Source organism: Peromyscus californicus, unplaced genomic scaffold, assembly GCF_007827085.1.
Source record: "Peromyscus californicus insignis strain IS unplaced genomic scaffold, ASM782708v3 Scaffold_19__1_contigs__length_69161282, whole genome shotgun sequence".
Classification (NCBI taxonomy): domain Eukaryota; kingdom Metazoa; phylum Chordata; class Mammalia; order Rodentia; family Cricetidae; genus Peromyscus; species Peromyscus californicus.
In genome coordinates this window covers 3,776,430-3,800,580 of record NW_026294491.1, presented here as the reverse complement: position 1 = coordinate 3,800,580, position 24,151 = coordinate 3,776,430, and the positions used below count along the sequence as shown (strand labels likewise).

The 24,151-nt window shown below is 52.5% G+C and overlaps 1 protein-coding gene and 1 long non-coding RNA gene across 2 annotated transcripts; one reads left to right on the top strand and one right to left on the bottom strand.

The window, feature by feature from the left end:
- Ip6k3 (inositol hexakisphosphate kinase 3) lies at positions 1-12,824 on the top strand. Its single transcript, XM_052744351.1, has 5 exons — positions 1-275; positions 6,287-6,485; positions 7,541-7,716; positions 8,701-8,876; positions 11,258-12,824. The coding sequence occupies exons 1-5, from the start codon at positions 74-76 to the stop codon at positions 11,696-11,698; spliced, it is 1,194 nt and encodes a 397-aa protein (XP_052600311.1). The 5' UTR covers positions 1-73; the 3' UTR covers positions 11,699-12,824.
- On the bottom strand, positions 8,570-23,902 carry LOC128114397 (uncharacterized). The gene is made up of 3 exons (XR_008219761.1): positions 23,601-23,902; positions 23,168-23,279; positions 8,570-10,820 (listed from the first exon to the last, which is right to left on the bottom strand). It is a non-coding gene; the product is annotated as an uncharacterized LOC128114397 (long non-coding RNA).
- Positions 23,903-24,151: the final 249 nt, after the last annotated feature.

The following is a 24,151-nucleotide window of genomic DNA, read 5'->3' as shown; positions in this document are numbered from 1 at the left end:
GACCACGGGCAGCCCACCCGGTGGGGGCAGCAGCTTCTGCCTCTTGCCTTCCTTGGGAGGACTTGGTGGTGCCATGGTGGTACTGCGCAGCACCGACAAGGCGAACGGCGGCGGGGTCGGCGTGCCGCTGGAGCCCTTCCTGCACCAGGTCGGGGGCCACCTGAGTATGCTGCAGTACGACGCGCACACAGTATGCAAGCCCCTCGTCTCCCAAGAGCAGAAGTTCTACGAGTCCCTACCCCTGGCCATGAGGTGCTTCACTCCACAGTACAAAGGTGAGTGGCGGGGCCCAGGCTCAGCTGCACTCGGCGGCAGCGCTGCTGTCACTGGGTATGGGCTGCAAGCCTGTGTGGCAACAGTCCTCTTCCCAGCAGCCAGTGTCCCCGCGCTAGGGTGTCTCTGAATTCCTCCAAGCCTCCAAATCATGAGTGTTCATGGCTTGGGAGACAGGTCAAGCTACTCGGCTTCAAAGAATTGGGAATAGTATCAAGAGATGCCCAGTCCCACTGGGTCCTGATGGGATATTCTACTCTGCTCTTTGGGAGCGGTATGGGTGTGGCTGTGGTTAAACATAGGACCAAGGGAGGTCTCCTTGGTCTCCCTATGGAGAACCAGGCCAGACAGGACATGGGGAATCAGGGACATGACTTGGTTAGGAGTCCACAGAGTTCCCACTCCATACAGGCATCGCAAAGGCCAGGCTGCCTTCCAGTATGTGCAGCTGGGAAAACTGACATGGGCAGTGTGCGTCCTGGAGCCAAGCACAAGGTGCTTGTGGGAAGAAAGAGCTCAGTAGAAGGGCTGTGCCTGTTGGCTTTCTTGTCTGGTACCCCTGCCCAGATCCAAGGGTAGGAGTTTGGTCTCTACTCAGGGGTTGGTAAATGAGGTCCTGTGGCTTTGACTGCCAGGTGATCCTCCCCCACCAACCAGGACATGCCCCTCTAAAGAATCTTAGTTTTTCATGACGGAGGGCTGCTGCCCTGTTTCTGAAGTGTCTGCAAGGACAGCAATTATGACACTCAAATAAGCCCATCAGAAACCCACTGTGGGGACTGGGGACATGCCTCAATCTTCCGAAAAGGACTTGCCTAATATGTATGAAAACCTGGTCTCCATCCCCAGCAATGCACCAGCTCGAGCATAGTGGCACATGCCTGTAACACTCTTTCTCAGGAGGTGGAGGCAGGAGGACCAGAAGTTCAAGGTCACTCTTGGCTATGCAGCAAGTTCAAGGTTCAGAAAATAAACCTGTTGCATTCCAGGGCTCGGGACAACTGGGAAGGCCAGATGCATCCGCACTGGTGTTCCCAAGCATGGGCTTCATCAGGGCTCCTGGGTTCCATTCCAGACCTGCCAAGCAGGACCCAGGCAGGAGTCAGGACCAGGCGCCACTTGATCATGAACCTGAATGGGAAGGTCTGGTAGGCGCGACCAGACCACAGGCCTGGATGTGACTTCTGAGCCTTGTTTCACACTGGGTCTCTGTGATGAGATGGCTCACCTGCTCATCCTGGGAGCCAGAAGAGGACAGTGGGCCACCTGTGGGGCCTCCACTCTTGCCTGCCCCGGCCTTCCCCACGGTCTCCCAAGGCCACAGGCCAGCGCTGTCTCTGCTGGCTCCGGGTCACTGCGTACTTTGTGAGAGCACCCACTGGAATTAATATCTGTCCTTCTGTAACACAGCATAGGGCAGCAGGTCCTAGCGTGAGGTGGACCCCTGCCAGCGGCATTTCATGCTTGCTCAGCAAAGCTCTGGAGCTGAGAAAGACTGTGGGGGTCTGCCACAGGCAAAGGGAGAGACTGTTCGGGTCTTTAGGAGACCCCCACCTCACCATGACTCTTTGTCCTGTCAACACAGGCCTTTGGTGGGGATGACAGGGTGCTCTCGGGTACTAGACACCTATCCAGACCTCTGCTTTCTGGGGATACCTCTTTGGGGCTCTAACTAATTACAAGATGCTCCCTGCTTAGAAAAGGGCTACAACCCCAAATAATCATTGTAAGTTAAAAATATCATAAATGAAAAATGCATTTAATAGACAGAACCTACCTCATATCCTAGCTTAGCATGTGGTGTGCCACAGGAGCAACTGGGAGTGACAGCCTCTGCCCGGCATCCTGAGAGGCCTGTGTCATGTATCACTAGTCCAGGAAAAGATCAAAACTGAAAAATCAAAGGATATTTTCTCTTGGATACATTTCACTCACACCATTATGAAGTGGGAAACTTGTAGGTCAGACTACCCTGTACTGAGGGCTCCCTGCACCTCGAGCCAAAGGTTGTAGCTAAATGATGACCCGCGCTGCAGGGTCTTGGTCAGCCTTGCCTTTGGGGTGTCTTACAGAGGGTGTTTCTAAACCCAGTGGGGGTTAGCTGGAGCAGAGGACCTCCTGACTCCCTGGGATAACGGATGACTACCAGCCGGCCTAAGAGAGGGCTTGGGTGGCACCCCAATGCCAGGCTTTGATGAAGCAGAAATACTGACTCACTCTCTGGCCATGTGAGGAGACCCTAGAGCATGCCCAGGGGGGGACACTTGGTTCATTCTTGGGTACCTGCAGCAGAGCTGGGAAGTAATGGAGGTGGCTGGTTTTAACCAGTAAGAGGAGTGGTAGCAGCTAGTCCATCATGCTTGCTCTGGGCTGTTGCAAGAGGATTCCATACCCTGGTTTACATAAACCTCATATCCCCAGAGACACAGAGGAGGAAAGCCAGCTTGCCCGAGGCCATGAGAGGCCGGGCCAGGATTTGAAGCCCTGATGTCTAGCTCTAGAGGGTGGGTTCTTGGCCCCATTACCCACTCCACTCAGCTACCTGAAGTGCCAATTTCAGGGCCCATCTCTCCCCAGGAGGGAGGAGACAGTCTCGCTCAGAAGCACTCAGCCAGAACATCCTGTCAGTAGAATAGATAACCTCTGCTCCTCCACAGGAATAGCTTTCTCAGGGAGGAGGGGCCATTTCTGAAGTGGCTGCTACATGCCATGGAGCCACCCTACTATGCCTTCCCCCCACAATGGCATCAGGAGAATTTCGGCTAGGGTGGCATTCTAAAAGGCAGTGCTGAGTACCAGCAGCTCGCTCTAGATCTTAGCTGGGTTGGCTGCTTTGCCATCTTGGGGCTGTGTCCCTTGCCTCTCAGGCGGCCTGTGGGCCTTGGGTGAATGAGGACAGGCACTTGGGTTCAGTTGGCGGAGGCTTTGGCCAGATTCATATTACAGATGGCGGCGGTGAATGTTCTCATAAGCTTAAAAATAAACCCACAATGCAATATCCGCCAAGACTCGGGGAGCTGCTTGGTCAAACCAAAACTGCTGAGGTGCTCCGGGCATGCCAATCGTGGCAATAAGCACTCTGTGGGCCCAGCTGGCAGACTCTCAGGCTGAGGTACATGAGATGAGCTGTGGCAGGCCCCGAGGCTCCCAGTCGGGCCTCAGCAGCAGATCTCAGGCCTCTGGGGTCTGAGGCCCATCATCACAGTGGCTCCTGACCCTATCTATACACAACCCAAGCACCAGAGAGTCTGGGTTCCCCTGGGTCAAGGGCAGGCAGCCCGGCACTGTTCACAAGGGAGATCTCAGCGGGTCAGCTCCGGGGAAGTGCTGTGCTGGGAGAGGGGGAGAGGGGGAGGGCACAGGGCCTGGAAGGCACCCGGACAGTGACCCCATCAGAGGCAGAGGCTGAGTGGCAGGGACGCTGCGCCGGTGGTGAGTCCCTGACAATATGAGAAATGGAAATGACTTTTGGGTTTTATTAGTCGGGGGTTATTTGCACCTCCACTCGCTGGCATTTATGCAGGCACTCCGAGCAGATGAGATCAGACAAGAATGAAGCCTGCAGCGGTGGGGAAGGTCACATTTCTTGTCTCTCTGGGGAGGCCTCTTGGGCACAAGCTGCCAAGAACTGTGTTTTCTGGCAGGCATGTCACCATAGGCCCTCAAGTAGAAAAGGCCGGGGCTGTCGGATGGGAGCATGAACTTAAAGAGACCCCAGAGGACATTGCTCTTGGCTGGTGGGGCTTCCTGGACCCACTAAGCAGCTAGAAGGGCACAAACTCCCTCTAGGACGGGCACAGGGCAGCTAGTGCTTTCTATTAGTCACAGAGGCTTCATGTTGAGATCTGGAAGGTTCTCCTCCCCAGAACAAACACAGCAACCTCTTGCTGAGGACTCAGAGCTGGAAATGCAAAGCTCGTGCCCTCTGTGATGGTACTGCTCCCTGAAGGTCCAGAGAGCAGACCGGCCAGAGCTGTTTCTGGGAACACTGCAGGGGTGTCCCTCGTACATGCGTAGGTAAACACAGCCCGACTCTCTATCACTCCGTGGACTCCTGAGCAATGTGTTATGACATGTCCCTTCAGCGCCCACCTGTTAGGTGGCTGTATGACCTTGGCTCAGACTCCGTGACCCCTGCTGCACCACCAACAGCCTACGTATGTGCTGTAATTTAGAAATCACAAGTGAAAAGTGAACGGTGCCAGTCCTGGGCCACATATAGTGAGAGAGATGAGGAAATGTCCCCAGCCGGCCATTCTCAGGCACAGGACGAGTGAGCGTGACAGGCGTGATTCAGGATGAATACTGATGTTAGGTAAACACCGACGCCAACAGCATTATTACTATTGCTGAGGTGTCTAAAGGACGTAGGGGCCTGGGCGGGGTGGAGGAGGAGCAGTGTTTTCAGGAGTCTAAGAGAACTGCATGTCCCTCCCAGGCTGCAGAATTAGGCCACTAGGAATCTGAGATGACAGGACTGGCCTGGGAGTCCACTGGGCTAGTATGGATGGCTCTGGAGAGCCACGTGCTGAACTGCTGTGGCCCTGGGAAAGAGGGTCCACAATGACAGCCCCCAGGGGCTGCGCAGGGATGCAGGCAGGAAAATCGGCAACCTCCCTTGCCTTCTCGGCCAAATATTCACCTTGCCACTCATACTGGGGAGGTGACCAAGGGGCCTGGGAAGAATGAAGAATATATAGAAACGCAAAACCCCACCTCCTCTCCATCTCAGTCAGTAGGAAACAAACCATGTTCGAGAGAGTTTTTAAAGGGACTATGCAGAAATTCATGCAGGCTTGAGGGCGCACTGAAAACTAGACCCTGCAGGCATGCGGGGCGGGAGGGAGGAGGAGACCCCCTGACCCACCCACAGATACATGGGGGGCACAGGTGGCTGAATGAGTACCTTCCTTTCCTTACCCTCCCAGCCCTGCCAGCACCCCGCTGGCCAGAGCCACTGGGAAGCAGAGCACAGGAAGCCATCAGGGCACTGCCTACGGTCAGCTCCTCAGCACCAAGCAGGTGGAGAAGCTGAGGAGTGGTGAGGACAGAAACAGGCGGAGGACAGGGCCACCTGATGCCCTGTTCTCAAAGAACTGGAGGCTAAGTCTGTGGCGTGGTACCAGGGCAAGCCCAGGTACCGCTGGATGCCAAGCCCCACAGAGGGAGACCGGCCTCCTCCACTATGACAAGGACTCTACAAGGTGACCACGCAGTGCGAATGCCCAGCACAGATAGCTTTCTGTCCCACCAGAGTGTCTGCGGAGAATACAGAGCATGTGGTAGATAAGCTTTGGGGAGGTCCTTGCCTACATGGCCGGTAGTTTTCCTGCCGTGATTGCCAGCTGTGGTGGCAAGAGATACCACATGTGAGGGAAACCTCAAAGACTCTGGAGTTTTCTCTGAGAACCACATGTACCCCCTATCTCCATATGCTGATGGATACAGCCAAAGATGATGGCTGGGCACCAGTGGGAAAGGCAGGGGACAAGGCTCTGTCTGATGGGGGACAGAGTCCCAAGTCCAGCCCTGCCTCGGGAAGGCTTCCTGGGAGAAACTGGTTGGATAAAGACGAATGGGGAGAAAGAGATGGCTGAGGGGGCAAAGAGGAATGGGAAGGGGATGGGCCAGGCTTCTGTTAATGGGCGCCCCCTGGAGGTGGGGAGGACCAGCTCTGAGGTATCCCAGGTTGGCCACGGATGGGTTGGTCCCGGTGTAACTGGGAAGGTGTGGGCAACCATGCAGGCAGGAATCCAATTCTAGAACAATATAGCAACGTGTGAGAAGTGAGATAGAGAAGAGCACAATCCTAGGTCACCCCGAGGCTACTTTCTGCAAGCTCCAGGGGGTTGGTAGGGAGGTGGGGGGAGATATATTCAGGACAGTAGTCTTGACTCTTTCTTGAGAGAGGAACTAGGGAGAGAAGGAGGCTGCCCAGGGCCACTAAACTCAACAGCTATGACCCACAACACATGACCTGGTGTGTTCTTTCCCTCCTTCCCATGTCCCGCAGGAACCGTCACAGTGCGTCTCCGGAGAGACAGCAGAGGTCATCTTGGCCTGGTGGCCAACCCACTGAAGGAGAACCTGGAGCCTCTGCAGGTCTCCCCAGATTCCAGAGCGGTAGCCATCTGGCAGACACTTCAGCAGACAGCCAGCAGTGATAGCAGCCCCCGTCCCCTGGCCCAGCTGGCACGCTCACTCAAGGAAAGGTGAGGGCCACTGAGCAGGTGACAGAAAGTTGGGTGTTCGTCCCTCAGCAGGTACCACACTGCCCCCAAGGCCAAATGCTCCATGTGAGGGTTGGTGTCAAGAAAATGAGAAATCAAATCGAAATGAAGGGTTAGTCTAGAACAACCAATGTTGCAAAGAAACGGGGGGTGGGGGGATTGTCTCTTCTGCCCTTTCTTGGGGGTGGATGGGCATGTGTTCTAGCTCACGGGCTGACACACAGGCAGGGCCTGTGTCCAGAGCTTGTTTAATTAAATACCTGCTTCACTGAGACCACACAGGTCTCTGGGGGAGAGTATGCCACCGGAAACTTGGAATAGTTTATAGAGAGGAAGTGTGCCTAATTTCTCTTGAAAGTCAGCTTTTAGCAGACTGTGGGGGAAGAGATGAGGAGAGTGAGTCCCAGGAGACAAAAGAGGCCCCCAAGGGTCTCAGGACCTCAGAGAGATCTTGGGAGCCTCTGATAATGTCAGCTGACCTTTCTCAGGGTCCCGGGGGGCTTTAAAACATTTATAGGAAACAAAAGGGATCAGACACAGTGACAACCATGCTCTTCCCCAAGGAGCCACAGATCTAATTAAGCTCTTGGCTCAGAGGCAGGGCTATGTCGTCACAGCTGGGGCCAAAACGCAGCGGGGACACGCTCCTGCTCCATATGTATGGCGTTGTGAGATCTCAAGGTCGTAACCTCATACCAGGGCATGAATCCAGACCCCCAACCTTGAGATCCTAGGTGGGGTCGCCATCCCTTTCCTTCATCACTTTGATCCCAAGAATGGACCTAAATTGCTCTAGCCCTCTGAGGGCGGCACACCTAAGAAAAACCCCCAAGAGGACCTGGGCCTGGCGTGATCTAGTGTCAGGTACCCAGTTTGGGCAGGGAGGCTCTTGGGACCCTGCGGTGTCTCTGGTGGTTTGGTGAGAGAGTCCTATGCAGCAGTCTGGGTGGCCTTTGACAGAGGCCATGCCAGAGAACCCAAGCAGTGAGCCACAGGCATCCTTCTGTGGCTGTCTTCAAGTGCTTTTCTCACCACAGCACAGCCAAGGTGCTTCTGAGCTCCGACTGCCACCTCGGTACCCAGGCCTCCCCGCTGGTGGAAAGTGCGGATGGGAGCCAGGTGGAGAGAAGGGGCTTTAACCCGTGGGGCCTGCACTGTCACCAGGCCCACCTGACCCGCCTGTGCACTGAGTACCCGGAGGACAAGCGGCACCGTATCCTTACCGCCCTTCATCTGCACACAGTCCCTAGGGCAGGTGTAACAGATGGACAGACAGCGCATGCGCGTGGGGACACACACACACACACACACACACACACACACACACACACACACACAGGCACAAGGAGACAGGTGGGGTGGGGAGGGAGAAACAGATGTGCGGTAAGTTGAGGGTATGAACCCACAAGCCCAGGGTCTGAACCCACAAGCCTGGGGTCTAGAAGAAATCAGATCCGTTCAAAAGAAGACGCAGAGAAAGTGGGGACATCCATCCAGTGGCTAGGCTGGGCCCTGGCGTCATGTCTCTGGCACTTCAGCAGTATAGGAGAGATGGGGCAGGGTTGGTGGGGAGAAGGTAATGCTAGCTAGGTGGGGACAGGAAGAAGTCTCTGTGTCCCACCCCCATTCCAACATCTCTTCTGTCACTTCACTTTCTACCTGCAGCCCAAGAACTGTGGAGGGGCCAGCCCCCTCCCCCCACGCCGCCATGTAGTTTAGGCCCCTCCGCCCCCCAGAACTTGCTGTAAACATCAACTGCTCTTGCAGTATTTACTATGACACATCTGCCTCCCTAATCCCTAAGAAGCTTTGGAAGGATAATTACTCCGCTGAAATTAATATTCCTGCAACTTGTCTCCGAGGCGAACATCAACCCCCTTGTCCCAGAAGGTGCCGGCCCGTTCAGCGGCCCAGAGGTCTCAGCCCTATGATTTTTCTGCCATAAAATGTAAATTGGGCATGGCCTGCCAGGAATTTCATGCCTGCATTTAAATTTCAACCTCTGAGCAAAATGGGAAAAGGTTCTCATAAACTCCCCCTAAATAAATGGACTTATTAAAGCAGACTGCCAGTGAATATCTTGCATTCTTAATAGCCAGGTTCCTGGGTAAGGCTGGAAAGGGGAGGGAGCAGCGAACAGGAACCTCAGGTACTCCGACTGATGACCCCAGAGCTTTCCTTGACTTAGTGCCTCCAGGGTTCTTGCTCTTGGAAAATGTGGTGTCACAATACAAGCAGCCCTGCATCTTGGATCTAAAGATGGGGACCCGGCAGCACGGGGACGATGCATCTGAGGAGAAGAAGGCCCGTCACATGAAGAAGTGTGCGCAGAGTACTTCAGCCTGCCTGGGTGTGCGCATCTGTGGCATGCAGGTAGGTAGGTGCGGAGGGCTGGCTGCGAGGGTCGGAGGCTGGCATCCTGGCAGGCCTGGATGCCTGTCACCCACACCTCTCCCTCCCTGCAGAGCCCATTACCTTAAGGAAGCAACAGAGAAGGCTGGAGGGAGCTCTCCAAGCAAGGAAGCCTCCGGTCTGATGGTCTGAAATGCTGGGTGCTTGTTGTGGTGTTTTGTTTGAGGCAGGCTCTCAGGGAGCCCAGGTTGATTTTACACTCCTTATGTAGCCGAGGCTGACCTTGAATCCCTGATCCTCCTGCCTCCACCTCTGGAGTGTTAAGATTACAGGAGTTAAGTTGTTTTGTTTTGTGGTGCTGGGCTGGAACCCAGAGCCTCGGCAGGAGAGGCAAGGACTCTACCACTGCCTTGCATTCCCAACCCCCACACTGGCTTTTTTTTTTGGATTTTTCGAGACAGGGTTTCTCTGTGTAGCTTTGCGCCTTTCCTGGAACTCACTTGGTAGTCCAGGCTGGCCTTGAACTCACAGAGATCCTCCTGGCTCTGCCTCCCGAGTGCTGGGATTAAAGGCGTGCGCCACCACCGCCCGGCCACACTGGCTTTTTAAAGAGCACCACTGAGGACAGTCCAAAACTCAATCTCACCATTTGGGGCAGCTAAAACTTCGTGCGATGGTCCTGTGGATCCTACCCGTATTGGGAGGGTCAGTGTGTGGGTAGGGGTCGGAGAAGAGCTGAGAAAATACACCTGGTGGCTTACTGATCCCACAGGCGTGATAGAACTGAGCCCTGTCTCCTTCGGATGGGGTGCAGCAACCCGTTCTTTTGAATTCTCATTAGCTATCTCTCATCTGCTGCTTGGTTGGGTTAACCAAGTGGGAAGGTCAGAAGCCACTGAACCCAGTCAGAGGGGCGGCTTGTTCCCTTGCTGCCTGGGTCCCAAACCTCTGTACTTAAGAAGCTGTGGAAGGACTGCAGGAAGAGAGGCAGGAATCTACCCCATCCACCAGGCTCTGTTTTGACGGCAAACGTTATCGCTTTCCTTAATCGAAGCTGCCACCCCTTGGAGCTGGAAGTTGAGTCCATAAATTCATTGCACAGATGTCCCTGGGAAGGCTGGGAATGCAGTCCTCGGAGGACAGGGCGGGATGATTTGTGGAGTAAATGGAGTCTCTGCCGACCTCCAACCTTCTGCAAGTGACCTGATTTATCTGGAGAGTGATGCCTGTCACGTGCTTAGGAAGGCTGATTTAGCAGCTGATCTCCGGTCTCCCAAAAGCCTATTATAGCTTTCTGATTAAAAACAAACAAACGAAAAACCACATTATGTAACATGAAGGCAAGACAGGCCTCAAACAGTTAGCCAGGCACAGGCGGCCATGCCCACGTGTGCCAAGTCCCCACTGGCTGTTTAGCTGCAGGCTTTGACTCAGTCTCCACTGCCCCCTGAGCTGTCTGATGGACTGGGTGTGGCCACCATGGTGTCCTTCTGATGGCCAAGGCGTGGCAAGGGCAGGAAATTGAGACTGTGAAGAAAAGAACCGTTCACTGCACAGGGAGGCTATGGACCTCTTTCCACTTCCCACGCTTCCGGCAGCTGCCTGCAGGCCCCACCTACACCTGATCTAGCCCATTTCTTTGCCTCAGCAATTCACCTGGACTGTTTGGAAGAGCCATTCCTGCGTACTTAAAATCTGTGAGAAAGGACTCAGTAACTTTGTTAGGGAAAACTTCATCGAACTGGCTCTCTGAGTCCATTGGCCCGGTTTCAGGTTCCTACTGCAGCATTCCAGCTTGAGTTTGCTAATATCTGAATTGAAGACGGCCAGAAGCCAAGATTTAAATCACGACTTGGAAGTTGACATCGGAAATTCACAGGAAAGGCGATCCAAACCTCTCGGAGTGGTGTGCTGAGGGTCACCTCTGCGGGTGAAGGATCTTTGGGCCTTGGGTTGAGACCAGACCTGCAAAGAGAATACTTTAAAATGCCACACTGGAGCATGCTGGAAGACCACCTCTTGTGCTTCTCAACCACTCTTCCCCAAATCTCCTGGAAATCACCTCATATACTATGGGAACTTGTGATGCTACCACTTTATCACAAGCAATTTTGATTTGCTTTGTTTTGAGATAGGGTCTCATGTAGCACAGGCTGGTCTTGAACTCACTCTGGGGCTGAGGATGACCTTGTGCTTCTGATTTTCCTGCCTCTATCTTTCATATTCTGGTTTTATAGGCTTGCAGCACCATGCCCGGTTTATACTGGGGATTGAACACCGATTTGATCTTGCTAGGCAAGCTCTCTATCAACTGAGCCACATCCCCAGCCCCCAGGGCACGCTTTTTTTTTTTTTTAAACGTTTACAAGCCTTCATATTTTCTCTCTCTTTTCCAATGTAAGGTTTATCAAACTGATAAGAAGAGTTTTCTCTGCAAAGATAAGTACTACGGAAGGAAGCTCTCGGAGGAGGGGTTCAAACAAGCCCTTTCTCAGTTTCTCCACGACGGAACCCGCCTGCGCACAGAGCTCCTGGAGCCCATCCTTCGCAGGCTGCAGGCACTGCTCGCGGTCATCAGGAGCCAGAGTTCTTACCGGTTCTACTCCAGCTCCCTCCTCATAATCTATGATGGGCAGGAGCCTCCTCAGAACGCTCCTGAGACCACCCAAGGCAGCCCCTCCGGTGACCCTGCCAAAGTCGATGTCCGAATGATTGACTTCGCTCACACGACGTACAAGGGTTCCTGGAATGAGCACATCACCCACGAGGGACCAGATCCTGGCTATATTTTTGGCCTGGAAAACCTCATCAGAATTCTGCAGGATATCCAAGAGAGAGAATGAAGGTTGCTGGAACTTTCTAGAATTTTCTAGGCTACATACAGATTTTGCAAAGGGACCCAAGCTAGCATAGCCTAGATCCCCTGTAGGTGTCTTTATAATAACCGTATCTACCTTCAAAAGCCATCTCCAAGCATGGCTAGCAATGTTGACAGTTGCTACAGAAATTTGCTCTGCAGGCATCCACCCGCCACCGGGCATCTTCCACGGGGCAGCTCCTCTGGGAGCAGACAGTGAAAGCCGCACCATTGTCGCCTGGGTCAGAGGCCAGCACTGCAGTGCTGCAGGGTGCCTGCATTCCAGAACATGTTTCTGTTGTCATGCTGCAGTCCTCCACAGCCATGAGGGAGAGAAAAAACAAAAAAAACAAAAAAAACAAAAAAAACAAAAAACCTCGTGGAAGAAGCCTTGAGGAATATTCTGCTTGTGTGAATGGGCCACCCCACAGGCAGACATAGCTAATGCCTGTCCTCTCCTATGGTGAGTTATAGGTGAGACAGGAGTAAGTGAACCCTTTTGTCCATCTTGCCCGCCTTGTACTGGCTGGGGTGCGGTGGGGTGCAGCTCGGGAGGAGGGTTTGTGCTTAGCATGCATGAGGCCCAGAGTCACAAAATAAGAATAACAATAATAATGAATGAATGAGTGGACAAGGAGAGGCCCAGGCAGACCCTGATACCCTGCTTGGCATGTGAGGGGAGGTGTCCCCACAGACTTCTGGGGGGTGGGGGCCACACTGTGACCACACGGTGACCCTGACCTGGAAATGCAGCTTCCAGTGGAGGTCGGGTGCACCGCCAGAGGAGCCAATCACCTTCGGCTCTCTTCTCCATTTCCATTTATTTATTTTGGGTGTGGGTAGGGGGAGTTGGAAGCAGAGAACCTAGAAGACCAGGAAACCCAGGGCGATGTTTACAAGAGTGGTGGATGCTAGTCTACAGGAAAGCAGAGCAAACAGGTCTAATGAATTCCTTCTTCTGCAGCATTGGAACTTATTACAATGCCCTGGAGCCCGCCGCCGCTATGCTATGCTCCCCAATTAGGGAAATAAATTTCTTAATAAAATTGCTGAGGTCACCAGTGATTACTGGAGCGCCTTAATACCCTATCTGTTTGTTTATTCTGGTCAGCGTGCTGTCCAGTACTTACAATTCATGAGAAACTGGGGTGTACGGCAAGAGCAGCTCACCAGCTACCCGAGGTCCCCCAGGAAATTTGGTAGCAATGGGACTGCTAAAATATTCACATTGGGTGGGGAGGAGGAGGGCTGAAGTTGGTAGCCTGCTTGCCTCGACCCCAAGAAGCCCTGAGTTCCATCCCCAAGACTGCACTGCACGGCAGTGGGTACATGCTTGTAATCCCTGCACTTGGGAGATGGAGGCAGGAGGATCAGGCGTCCAAAGTCATCTTTGGCTACAGAGTGAGCTTTAGGCCAGCTTCGACTATATGAGACCCTGAGTCAAGAAAAATAGCGAAATTGCACGTGTCTGCAAGCAGGCTCAGAAGGAAAGGGCCTGGAATTTGAAACCCCTCCAGCACAGAATTAAGGCACCATCAGGCTCTAAAGATAAGTGTGATGTTTCCAAAATCCACTCTGATGGAAGGGGAAGAGTAGCGTGGACAAGAACACTCCTGTTTAGTTGTGCAGTACAGTGGCGCACGCCTTTAATCCCAGCACTCTGAAGGCAGAGGAGGTGGATCTCTGTGAAGTCAAAGCCAGCCTAGGCTACAAAGTGAGTTCCAGGCCAGCCAAGGCTACCTAGTGAGTCTGCCTCAAAAAAGAAAGAAAAGGACATGGATTTCAAAGCAGATCAGCTTTCCAAATTACGCTCTGGCCAAGGTAATGATGTCATTAATTTGCATACTCTATGCCCTTGGCAAGAAAATGGAAGCCGTCCGGAAACAAAGTATTTGCCAATGGCAAATCAGATCCCTAGAGGCTGGGGTACCACATCAGCCAAGTCCACGGTTCTCCAAGCAGCTGCCACCTCCACCCTCTCCCAGCTGAGGGACTGGCCTGGGGCACTACTACACAATGCCCTCCTCTTTCTTACCAAGGGTTGTTTCCACTATGCCCTTCCTCCTCCTCTGTGTATGTTCAAGGCCCAGACCCAGTTCTGTTCTCAAAGACGACCCCAAAGAAATAGTTTATGGTGAAAAAGGAACAAAGCTGCCAGGCGGTGGTGGCGCACGCCCTTAATCCCAGCACTCAGGAGGCAGAGGCAGAGCCAGGCGGATCTCTGTGAGTTCGAGGCCAGCCTGGTCTCCAAAGCGAGTTCCAGGAAAGGCGCAAAGCTACACAGAGAAACCCTGTCTCGAAAAAAGGAAAAAAAAAAAAAAAGGAACAAAGCCAGGTTTAGTTTTAGGTAGTGTTACTGGACCCAGAGGGGTGTCTGTGGTCTGGAAATTCACCCTGGCTCTGCAGATTTCAAAACTCAGTGGACAGAGCCTGCCTGGCCCAGCTGGGGAAGGAGAGGAAGAAAGGGGGAGAAAAGATTAGGTGTGGCTGTACTTGGTGACTCAGTTTACTCAGAACTGACCCCAGGACTGAAGCACTTTAAGGAGCATGGCGACCAGCATCCCAAGCCACACACGTGAGACAGTACCCAGTGATGCCGTGGATTCATCTGCGTGGTGCAGAGGACTGGCCCTGTAACCCCTTTTATGTTAGAGAGGTTTATTGAGAGGATCTGCCTTAGTTGGGGTTTCTGTTGCTGTGATGGAACACGTAACCAAAAGCAACTTGGGGAAGCCAGGGTTTATTTGGCTTACACATCCAGGTTACAGTCCATCACTGTGGCAAGTCAGAGCAGGAACTCAAGCAGGACAGGAACCTGGAGGCAGGAGCTGATGCAGAGGCCATGGAGGGGAGCTGCTCACTGGCTTGTTCCTCACGGCTTCTTCAGCCTGCTTTCTTTCTCTCTTTCTTTCTTTCTTTCTTTCTTTCTTTCTTTCTTTCTTTCTTTCTTTCTTTCTTTCTTTCTTTCTTTCTTTCTTTCTTTTTTTTTGAGACAGGGTTTCTCTGTGTAGTTTTGGTGCCGTGCTGGATCTCGCTCTGTAGCCCAGGCTGGCCTTGAACTCACAGAGATCTGCCTGGCTCTGCCTCCCGAGTGCTGGGATTAAAGGCCCGGCTCAGCCTGCTTTCTTATAGCACCACTTAGGGTGTGCTGTGCCTTCCTACATCAATCATCAACCCCAAAACTGTAGACTTGCCCACAGGCCGATCTGGTGGAGGCATTTTCTCAACTGAGGTTCCCTCTTCCCAAATGACTCTAACTGTGACAAGCTGACATAAAACCAGCCAGCACAGAGTCTGTGGGAGGAGGCTGGCCCTCATCTGGGCCCTTCCGGGGGTGGAGGGCTGAGGAATTAGTTAGGGAGGTGGGGAGGGGCAGAGGAAAGGAAAAGCCCAACAGAGTCATACACTTATAGACAAACCAGCCGCTTCAGATGTGGCTCTGTGGTGGGGGGTGTCAAGAATAAAGTACAGAGAGCCAGGTGGTGGGGACACTTCAAAACCTGGCCCAGGGGCTCACTCAGTGTGATTTCATTAACTAGTCCTTCCCTTCTCTCCTGCTGCCAAACACTTACCAAATCCCTAGTCCATGCAGACCGTGCTGCCTGCAAAACAAGACCGTGTGAACGTCATCATAGTATCACCGAGAACTCAGTGAGTTCACCGGACAGTTGGGACCCCACAGAGACTCGTGCTGTGAGGGGGGACAGGGCCACCAGTGCAGATGTTGCCAGGAGTTGCAGAGGCAGTGAGGACCTCACCTCAGGGCGTGATCCTGGAGGCAGCAGCTAAGATGCACCTGGACAGAGAGTGAGGTCTGAGAGGGGCCGATCAGGGCAGGTTGTTCCATCAGGTGGATGGGCAGGCCTGAGATGGGGGAGCAGAGCCCAGAGCCCAAAGCTAACTCCCTTCCCCGCACACACCGTGGCTCTCTTCCGAGTTGAGAAACACACAGGTTCAAGTCAGAGTGGAGTGTAATTCCAATCAGGAGGGTAACTTTCAGTTGGGGCCAGCCAGCAGAGAGTCTCTGCGTGGTCATCCAGGACCCAGGCTCCTTAGTCTGAGGCGCCAAGGTCTTCCACTCACCGTCCAGACAGCTGCTATTGGCAGGTGCAAGGGAGGCAGTAAGAGGAAGGACACACCCACACCCCACGGACAAGAACTAGTCATGGGGGCCTGCCCAGATGCCAAGGAGCTGCCATGAGGCCGGGAGGAAGGAGGCTGAGTCACAGGCTCTACCCTGACTGCTCCATCAGGGTTTTCCAACTTGTATTTTTCCTCTCTTCTCCCCTCCACACACACCTCTTCCTCCTCCTCCTCCTCCTCCTCCTTCTCCTCCTCCTCCTCCTCCTCCTCCTTCTCCTCTCTTTTCTGGTCTGTGAATTCTGCTTTTTCATTCCTTATTTATGTTCTTTTAATGGATGCTTTGGTCCGTGTGTCTTCTCTCCAAATTCACTGGTTGAAACACGATCCCCAGCGCAATGGTTCTCAAAGGGTGGGGCCTTTAGTAAATGCTTAGCGCCCCTTTAAAGGACGGCAGCAGGGGTGAGGAGGTATCCCTGATGGGATGGCTCAGTGGGTAAGGGAGCTTGCTGTGCAAGTCTGGTGACCTGAGCGAAGCTGCAAGGAGAGAGCCTGCCTCTGCAAAGTTTTCCTTTGACTTCCATGTGTCTCATGGCATATTCCTCCATCACACATACACAGTGACAGGAAAGGCTGGTAGCGAGCCTAGAACCTCAGCATTTGGAGGGGAAAGGCAGGAGGACCAGAAGTTTTAGGTCATCCTCGGCTACACAGTGAGTTGGAGACCAGCCTAGAGGGGCTTGCTTGCCCTCCTCCCTGAGAACACCAACAGCATCAGCCCTCCTCCCTGAGAGCACACTCAGCATCATTCCCTCCTCCCTGGAAGCAAACCCAGCATCATTCCCTCCTCTCTGGGACCACACACAGCATCATTTATGAAGAACCAGCTCCACTAGACAGCATCTGATAGCACTTTTATCCAGCCTCTAGAATTATGAGCAATAAATTTCTATTTATGAGGAAATTTATCCAAAGAAGAAATGGATTTGATGAGCACCCAGCCCGTCTTTACAATGGCCTCTCTCTCCATTACCGTCATGTCGATATGATACTTGACATGAAGAAGGAGATGAAGGAGGATAAGCGGGGCATAAGGGAAGGCAGGGGCCTGGAGTACCTCTGGGCAGGTTCTAACTAGGCCCTTCCTCTGGCTAAATCCTCACAGGCAGTACACTGGCAGACATGGTTAGGGCCACCCACCTCATTCCTCTGTGAGACCCTAATGTGGTCCCAAAGACAGGCGGCCTGAAACTGCATTGCATGAATACCTCCCCTGGGAGCCATAAACTCTCTAAGGTCCCGACAAAAAACCAAGGTAAGATTCCACCAGAGTTCACCCTGGGAACCTAAGCGTTTTGGGGCTCACTTACAGAGCATGGTGAGGGGTTATAGTCGTGAGTGTGGGTAACCTCCAAGCAGCCACACTAGAAAGTGTTAACCCAGCATGGATGATGGAGTGCCCCTAGCCCTATACTCTAGCATCCCCTGACACCCTGAGGACATGCGCAATTAGGACAGAACTGTTTGCAACTGGCTGGTAGGAACAGGAGGGATCCTTGGAATCCCGGGTGAGAGCTCAGTGGCCCTCAACTCTCCTTCTCTAATCCAGACGATCTCTCGATCTCTCGGAAGCAGGCATGGCTTTTTGCAGGGAGGATCAAACTTTGCCATGAAGAGCAAACCTAGGTCACCCCAATTCACGGAGCAACCTGCTTCTCACCTGGCCTCTCCCCCCTCCTTCTCCACCTTCGGGGACAAGGGAGCAGGGCGGCCTCAGAGACAGTCATCCCCAGCCCTGTCCCTCTGCTGTCCCCTGGGTGATTAAAGAGGAGGTGGAGGAGTGGAATGTCATTACAGCTTTTTCATAATGCAATGTTGTCAGCGAGCCCTGGGCCTCTGGGCACGGCTCTGGCAGCCTCATTTCTCTTCCCGGCTGCGGAGGCTCCTAGGCTACTGGGGAAGGGCAGGCTGCAGTCTAATGAAAGGAACGTCCAGGCAAGATGGCTAGCTCATCAGCTGCTCTTCAGAATGATCTAAACTTCTTCCCTTTGATTTAAATCTGCGTCCTCAGTGGCCAGAAACTCAAAGCAGAAGATGAGAGAGAGAGCCGAAATGAGCACTTGGGTGCCAAGAAGCTGAAGGGAGGGGAGGAGGCTGGAGGGCTGCTCTGGGATTGCTGCCGGGTGAGCTGCCGGGATGCTGGCTCCTGCCAGACCCCAGCCTGCCCCGGCTGCTCTGCCCCTTCCTCCGCGGCTAAGCTGTCCGGAATGGGGAGAAAGTCTCAGAGGGTACCCAAGAACAAACTCCGGAGGCCACCTCCTCCTGGTTTGCCCTGAGTTTTTCTTGAACTAGCATCCTGGGGGGCTTGGGGAGGCACAGTCTCGTTTTCTCTTCAGTTCCATTTACTCCACATACTTCATTACCACAGTTGTTGGGGGCAGAGCCTGGGCCCTAGCAGAGTTACACCACGCTACACTCTGTCACCTGCCCTCAACAGGCCAATTAAACAGACATGTAACACTGAACAGGAAGAGAGGGAGATTCATTCAAAATGTCCGCACTGGGAAGAGGAGCAAATAAAGAGGTCCAGTGGTCTACCCTCCCTCACATTTATCTCTCGGGTCCTGACTCGACGACGGTTAGCTGTAAACAGAGGGCAAGGAGAATGCGCACCCAGCAGCCCTGGTCACGGTGCGGTCCTGCCCGTCACAGACCCATCGTTGTCCCTCCTACAAGGTGATGTGACGAGAGCTGTCAGGACTGTGCGAAGTCTCTTTCCAGGGAGACATGCTCCCCCTCTGACGAGCGCCCCGGCTTCAGTCTCTTCTTCTCCCAATAAGAGACTCCAGGGAAACTCCCATTCCTTGGGGCAGATTGTCTGAACTGTCTGATTGCCAAAGGGAGAGGCAGAGTGTCACTCTAGAATAATTTATCCAGAAGCGGGAGATGGTTTAGTAGTGAAGAGCGGGCATGTGCGCGCGCGCGCGTGTGCGTGCGTGTGTGTGTGTGTGTGTGTGTGTGCGTGCGTGTGTGTGTGTGTGTGTGTGTGTGTGTGTGTGCGCGCGTGTGTGTGTGTATGCGCGCGCGCGCACGCACAAGGCTTTTGTAGAGGACCCAGGTTCAATTACTAGTACCCATATTGACAGCTCACCACGGCCTGCAACTCCAGCTCCAGGGACTGGGGCTCCCTGTAGCCTCTGGGAGTACCTGCACTCACTCATGCCAGGGTGGTTACAACTCCAGTGAGTGACTACCTACTGTGTGCCAGGCTTCCAGACAGTGAGTGGCCTGTTCTGTGAGGCAAAAGGAGACACGTGCTGAGACTGCTGCTTTAGAGGAGCAGGGACACCATCTCGGGCTGAGGGCAGTAGATCCCTGGGACACATGACGAGCTATCTCGGCAGAGTGTAGGACCTCTGGATGCCCAACCTCTCCAGCTTACCTGGACTACCCAAGTGTGTTTAAAGGTACCCACTCACTGTCAGCTAGATCTTCCTTGGGGACATGAGGTGACTGTTCTGATACCTATGCAGGGTCCCTCCCCTTCTCGAGGAATGTATCTGTGTGTTGGAGGCAATCCTCCCCTCAGTGGGTTAGGCTGAAAGAGGAAATTGCGGCTAAGCATTTAATTCCCTTTTAATGTTTACATTATTAACACTAGCATTACAAAACGATATTTTTACTTTCACACCATTTAAATGTGCAATTCGATGTCTAGATTACTGGGATCATTATAACTTGGAATCGGAAGCTGTGCTCCCTCCCTTGCTAATGCCTGGTTTCTATAAAGAGCGATTAGGGTTCCCCAAATACCCATTCCAAAAGGCTGGGGAGGAGGGCCCCAGTGGGGCTTTCCGCTGAGCCAGGAGGCTGCATTGGCTGTGAAATGAGTGACAGCCAGCAGGTGGGTGTTAAAGTGGTCATCAACTTCCCACAAGGCTGGCACCACTGAGCCACATTCCAGGCAGTGCCCATTAATGTGCCCTAAATGGCTCTGGGTGATTGACAAGCTATTGAGCTCAGAATCTAGCTCAAACCACCCACAGAGGGGAAGGGAAAGGTCAAGTGGACCCTAGGTAAGACAAGGTCAAGTGGACCCTGGGAGCCCTTGGAACATGATATATAAGAGCCTATCCCTGCCTGTGCTGGCTAAGGCCTGCCAGGAACATATCTCATGTCTGTGGCTCACCACTACAGGGCTCAAATCTGAACTCTGCCACTTCCCAGTTGGTGACCCTGTCCAATCTTAGCCTTCCTGTGCCTCAGTTTCCACCTCTGGAAAAAGGAGGTAACAGTGGCCCTTGAACCATCATGGAAACTGTAAGTTTAATCTGTGGGTAATGTTTGGTTACTACATTAATTTACCACGTAATTCCCATTTTCTTTATGTCAAGTTTATATATTGGTTAATTTACCTATTTTGAGACAGGATAGCACTATGTAGCTAGTTGTGGCTGGCCTGGAACTTACTATGTGGACCAGACTGGCCTTGAACTCACAGAGATCATTAGCCCACCTCTGCCTCCCAAATACTGGAATTACATGCGTGAGCCACCAAGCCTGGTTTATGTGGTGTTTAAAGATGGAACCCAGGGCCTCATGCATGCAAGGCAAGCGTCCCACAGACTTAGCTGCAGCCCTCTTTATTTGTTTATTCATCAGTCCATGCTGACCCCAAACACACTGTGTAGCTAAGATTGGCCTTGAGCCCCCGAGTCTCCTGGCTCACTCTTCCCAGTCCCGGGAACAAAACAATAATTCTCGTTTTAAAACGAAGAAACTGGAGCTCAAGGGCTGGGAGTGTGGCTCAGTCAGTTGAGTGCTTGGCTAACATGCAGGAGGTGCTGGAGTGACGGCAGAATTATACAAATCGGACAGAGCGGCATACGCTGCTGTAATCCCGACACCAGGGAGGCCGGGGGAGGAGGGAGCAGAACGTCAAGGTCATCCCCACTACTCGATGATTTCCAGGCCAACCTGGGTTGCATGAGACCCTGTCTCAGAACAAGAAATAAAGAAAGAGGGACCTCTGGAATGGTTCAGCAGGTAAAGGCACTTGCTGCCAAGCCCAAGGAACTGAGTTTGATCTCCAGAACCACATGGTAGGAGGAGAAAGTGGGCGCCTTTTAGTAGAGCTCTGACTTCCATACAGGCCCCCCCGCAAAGCAACCAAAGGAAAAGGGAAACCAAAGCGCCAAGCAACTGAGAGAAACAAAACCAAAGACACAAACCCCACAAGACTGTTGTCCCTGCTGCCCCCTGCCTGGCAGCCTGCCTTGCCCTCCCTGGATGGCTCAGGTCTATGCCAGCAACAGCCCCTCAGGGATTGCCCCTCCCATCAATGTGGATTCCATACCCATTTCAGAGATTAGTCCATTATCATCACAGCAGGGAGCATGGTGGCGTGCAGGCAGACATGGTGCTGGAGAAGGAGCTGAGAGTTCTACATCCTGACCCGCAGGCAGCAGGAAGAGGGACTAAGCCTGTCTTGGGCTTTCAAAACCTCAAAGCCAAGTGATACACGTCCTCCAACAAGACCAGGCCTCCTAACCCTTGTAATCCTTTCAAACAGCTCCACTTCCTGGTGACTAAACATTAAAACATATGAGCCTGTGGGGCCATTCTTATTCAAACCACCACACCCATCTCAACTTTTCCTGGACTTATGTATGAAATCACCTTGTTCATCTAACAAGTTAATTCGAAGAGAGTGCTATTGTCAATGTTATTTTACTGTAGGTTTGCTTGGTGGCTGCCTGTCTCATGAAACGCACAGGGGAGGGGCCTTCAGCTGTCCCCTGCGCTCCATGACAGTGTGACCTGTGCAGTCACCAATGCCATTTCCACATTTGCTTGATACTCTGCAGTTATAGTTTTCTTTTTCATTATTTTATTTTTTTTCTAGATAGAGTTTCTCTGTGTAGCCCTGGCTGTCCTGGAATTCACTATGTAGACCAGGCTGGCCTCGAACTCAGAGATCTGCCTGCCTCTGCCTCCCTAGTGCTGGGATCAAAGGCGTGTACTACCACCGCCTGACCTGAAATATCTTCAAATTCCTGATTATTAAAAAAAAAAAAAAGTCCATTACAATTAGCTGAACATAGCAGCGAGTGTCTTTAATCCCAGGCAGCCAGAGATAGAGTTCCTGTCTCAAAAATAAAATTACATTGATTTATTTTCTGTTTATATAAGTGTGGATGCTCCTTTACCAAAGCTCATAAGTGCCGGTCCCTTACCATGTGGGTCCCAGGATGAAACTCGGGACATTGGCTTGGCGGCAAATGCCTTTACCTGCTTTAACCAACTTACAAGAAGGAATCAGTTCTCTCCTCCCACCATGTGGGTCCCAGGAATTGAACTAGGGTCCTCGAGTCCGGCGGCAAGCACCTTTACTTACTGAGCTCTCTCGCCAGCTCCATGTATTTTTCGAGGCGTCTGGACTGTGCACCCAGCACCTGTGCAATTTTATATTGGGAAGCACTTGGGACGCAGAGCAGAAGGTTCTCAAGTTGGAGGCCAGCCTGGGCTATTTAGCAGAACCCTGGGGACTGAGGAGATGGAGCCCGGCTGGTGGCATGTGCTTTTAATCCCAGCACTCAGGAGGTAAAGGCAGGCGGTCTCTGTTAGCTCAAAGTCAGCTGGGTCTATATAGCAAGTTCCAGGACAGCTAGGGCTATCCAGAGAGACCCTTTCTCAACTCCTGTTCTGCCCCTCCAAAAAACAACAACAACAACAAAAATGCTGTGGGATGGTCTGTATGTCAAATTGCTCTGATTGGTCAATAAATAAAACACTGATTGGCCCATGGCCAGGCAGGAAGTATAGGCAGGACTAACAGAGAGGAGAAAGGAGAGAACAGGAAGGCTGAGGGAGACACTGCCAGCCGCCGCCATGACAAGCAGCATGTGAAGATGCCGGTAAGCCATGAGCCACGTGGCAAGGTATAGATTTATAGAAATGGATTAATTTAAGATATAAGAACAGTTAGCAAGAAGCCTGCCACGGCCATACAGTTTGTAAGCAATAAGTCTCTGTGTTTACTTGGTCGGGTCTGAGCGGCTGTGGGACTGGCAGGTGACAGAGATTTGTCCTGACTGTGGGCCAGGCAGGAAAACTCTAGCTACACAAAAACAAAACAAAAAACAAAAGAACAAAAACTCACCCATACACAGAGGATTTGATTTGATTCCCCAGCACTCACATGGTGGCTCACAACCACCTCTAACTCTCGTCCTAGGGGATCTGATGCCGCCAGATACACATGCAGTGCACAAATATACGTGCAGCCAAAACACCCATTCTGATGCAACAAGAATAAATTGATAAAGTCAAAATAAAAACACAGAAGAAAAGGTGCTTCCATATATTGCCTCACCACACGGCACTGTCTTAGTGTGCAATCTCTGATGGTCTCATGACAAGATCTCCTGATAATGTTCTTCTCATTTTCCCCATCGTTAAGCAGAGCTTGGCTGTATTAGGCAGGACTGTGGAATACAGAGAGAGAAATATTATCCAACTGTAGAGGAAAATGGGGGAGGAAGATCAGGGGCGGCTTGGCAGTGACAGGAGACAAGCCTTGGGCGGAAGTGGGAAGGAGGCAGAGGGAGAGGTTTAATCTGAATGGATCGGTGGGTGGTTTAAACAGGGAACAGTTTTCCACAGCTCCAGGGGTGATGTTCAGAGTGAGGAATTAGTGAAAGGGAGTCTTGGCTGGGGCGCTATGCCAAGGTGAGGTGCTCAGTGGTCGTGGCCCCCAGAAAACGTCCCTGATTCCCATCAGGCTCTAAGCCCTGTCCCAGCCTCACCTTGGCTCTCTTGGTAGCCACAATGTTGGATGGCTTTCCTGAGGTCAAAGGGCAAAGTTGGTTCATTTACTCCTCAGTTCTAGGCACTGAGGGCAGGGCTGGAAACCACGGTGTCCACCCCAGGTATGACTTTGAAGAGCACTTGGCTGGCCACAGCTGACCTGGGGGCAGAGGTGGGGAGACCCCCTGACTTAGGCAGTAGGCAGAATAACTTGATGGCAGGGAATGGTTTTTCGTTTCACCTGAAGGATAAGCGCAGTGAGGAGAGGTTGAGAACGGTGCTGGGTGCCAGGGGAAGTTCAAGCCTGCCTGCCTCCTCCTGTGGTCTCCCTTTCTCTACCTGCTACACAGCAAGGGGTCCCGCCCACCAGCCCTCCTCCTTCTGCCTCAAGAGTTTGCTCCCTATGTTGTGAAGGCTGACAGACCTAGGTTGGAATGTGGTTTTGCTCATTCATTCATTCATTCGTTCGTTCATTCATTCACTCATTAAACACTAATTTCTAGAAGCCAAGTGCAAAACAAAATATGGGAAATTCCTTGTTAAAAATATC

Bases quoted from the DNA above. Each gene is read 5' to 3' on its own strand.
- Ip6k3 (XM_052744351.1), top strand. From the start codon at position 74: ATGGTGGTACTGCGCAGCACCGACAAGGCGAACGGCGGCGGGGTCGGC. The intron at 276-6,286 runs GTGAGTGGCGGG...CATGTCCCGCAG, and splicing joins CTTCACTCCACAGTACAAAG to GAACCGTCACAGTGCGTCTC. The intron at 8,877-11,257 runs GTAGGTAGGTGC...TTCCAATGTAAG, and splicing joins TGCGCATCTGTGGCATGCAG to GTTTATCAAACTGATAAGAA.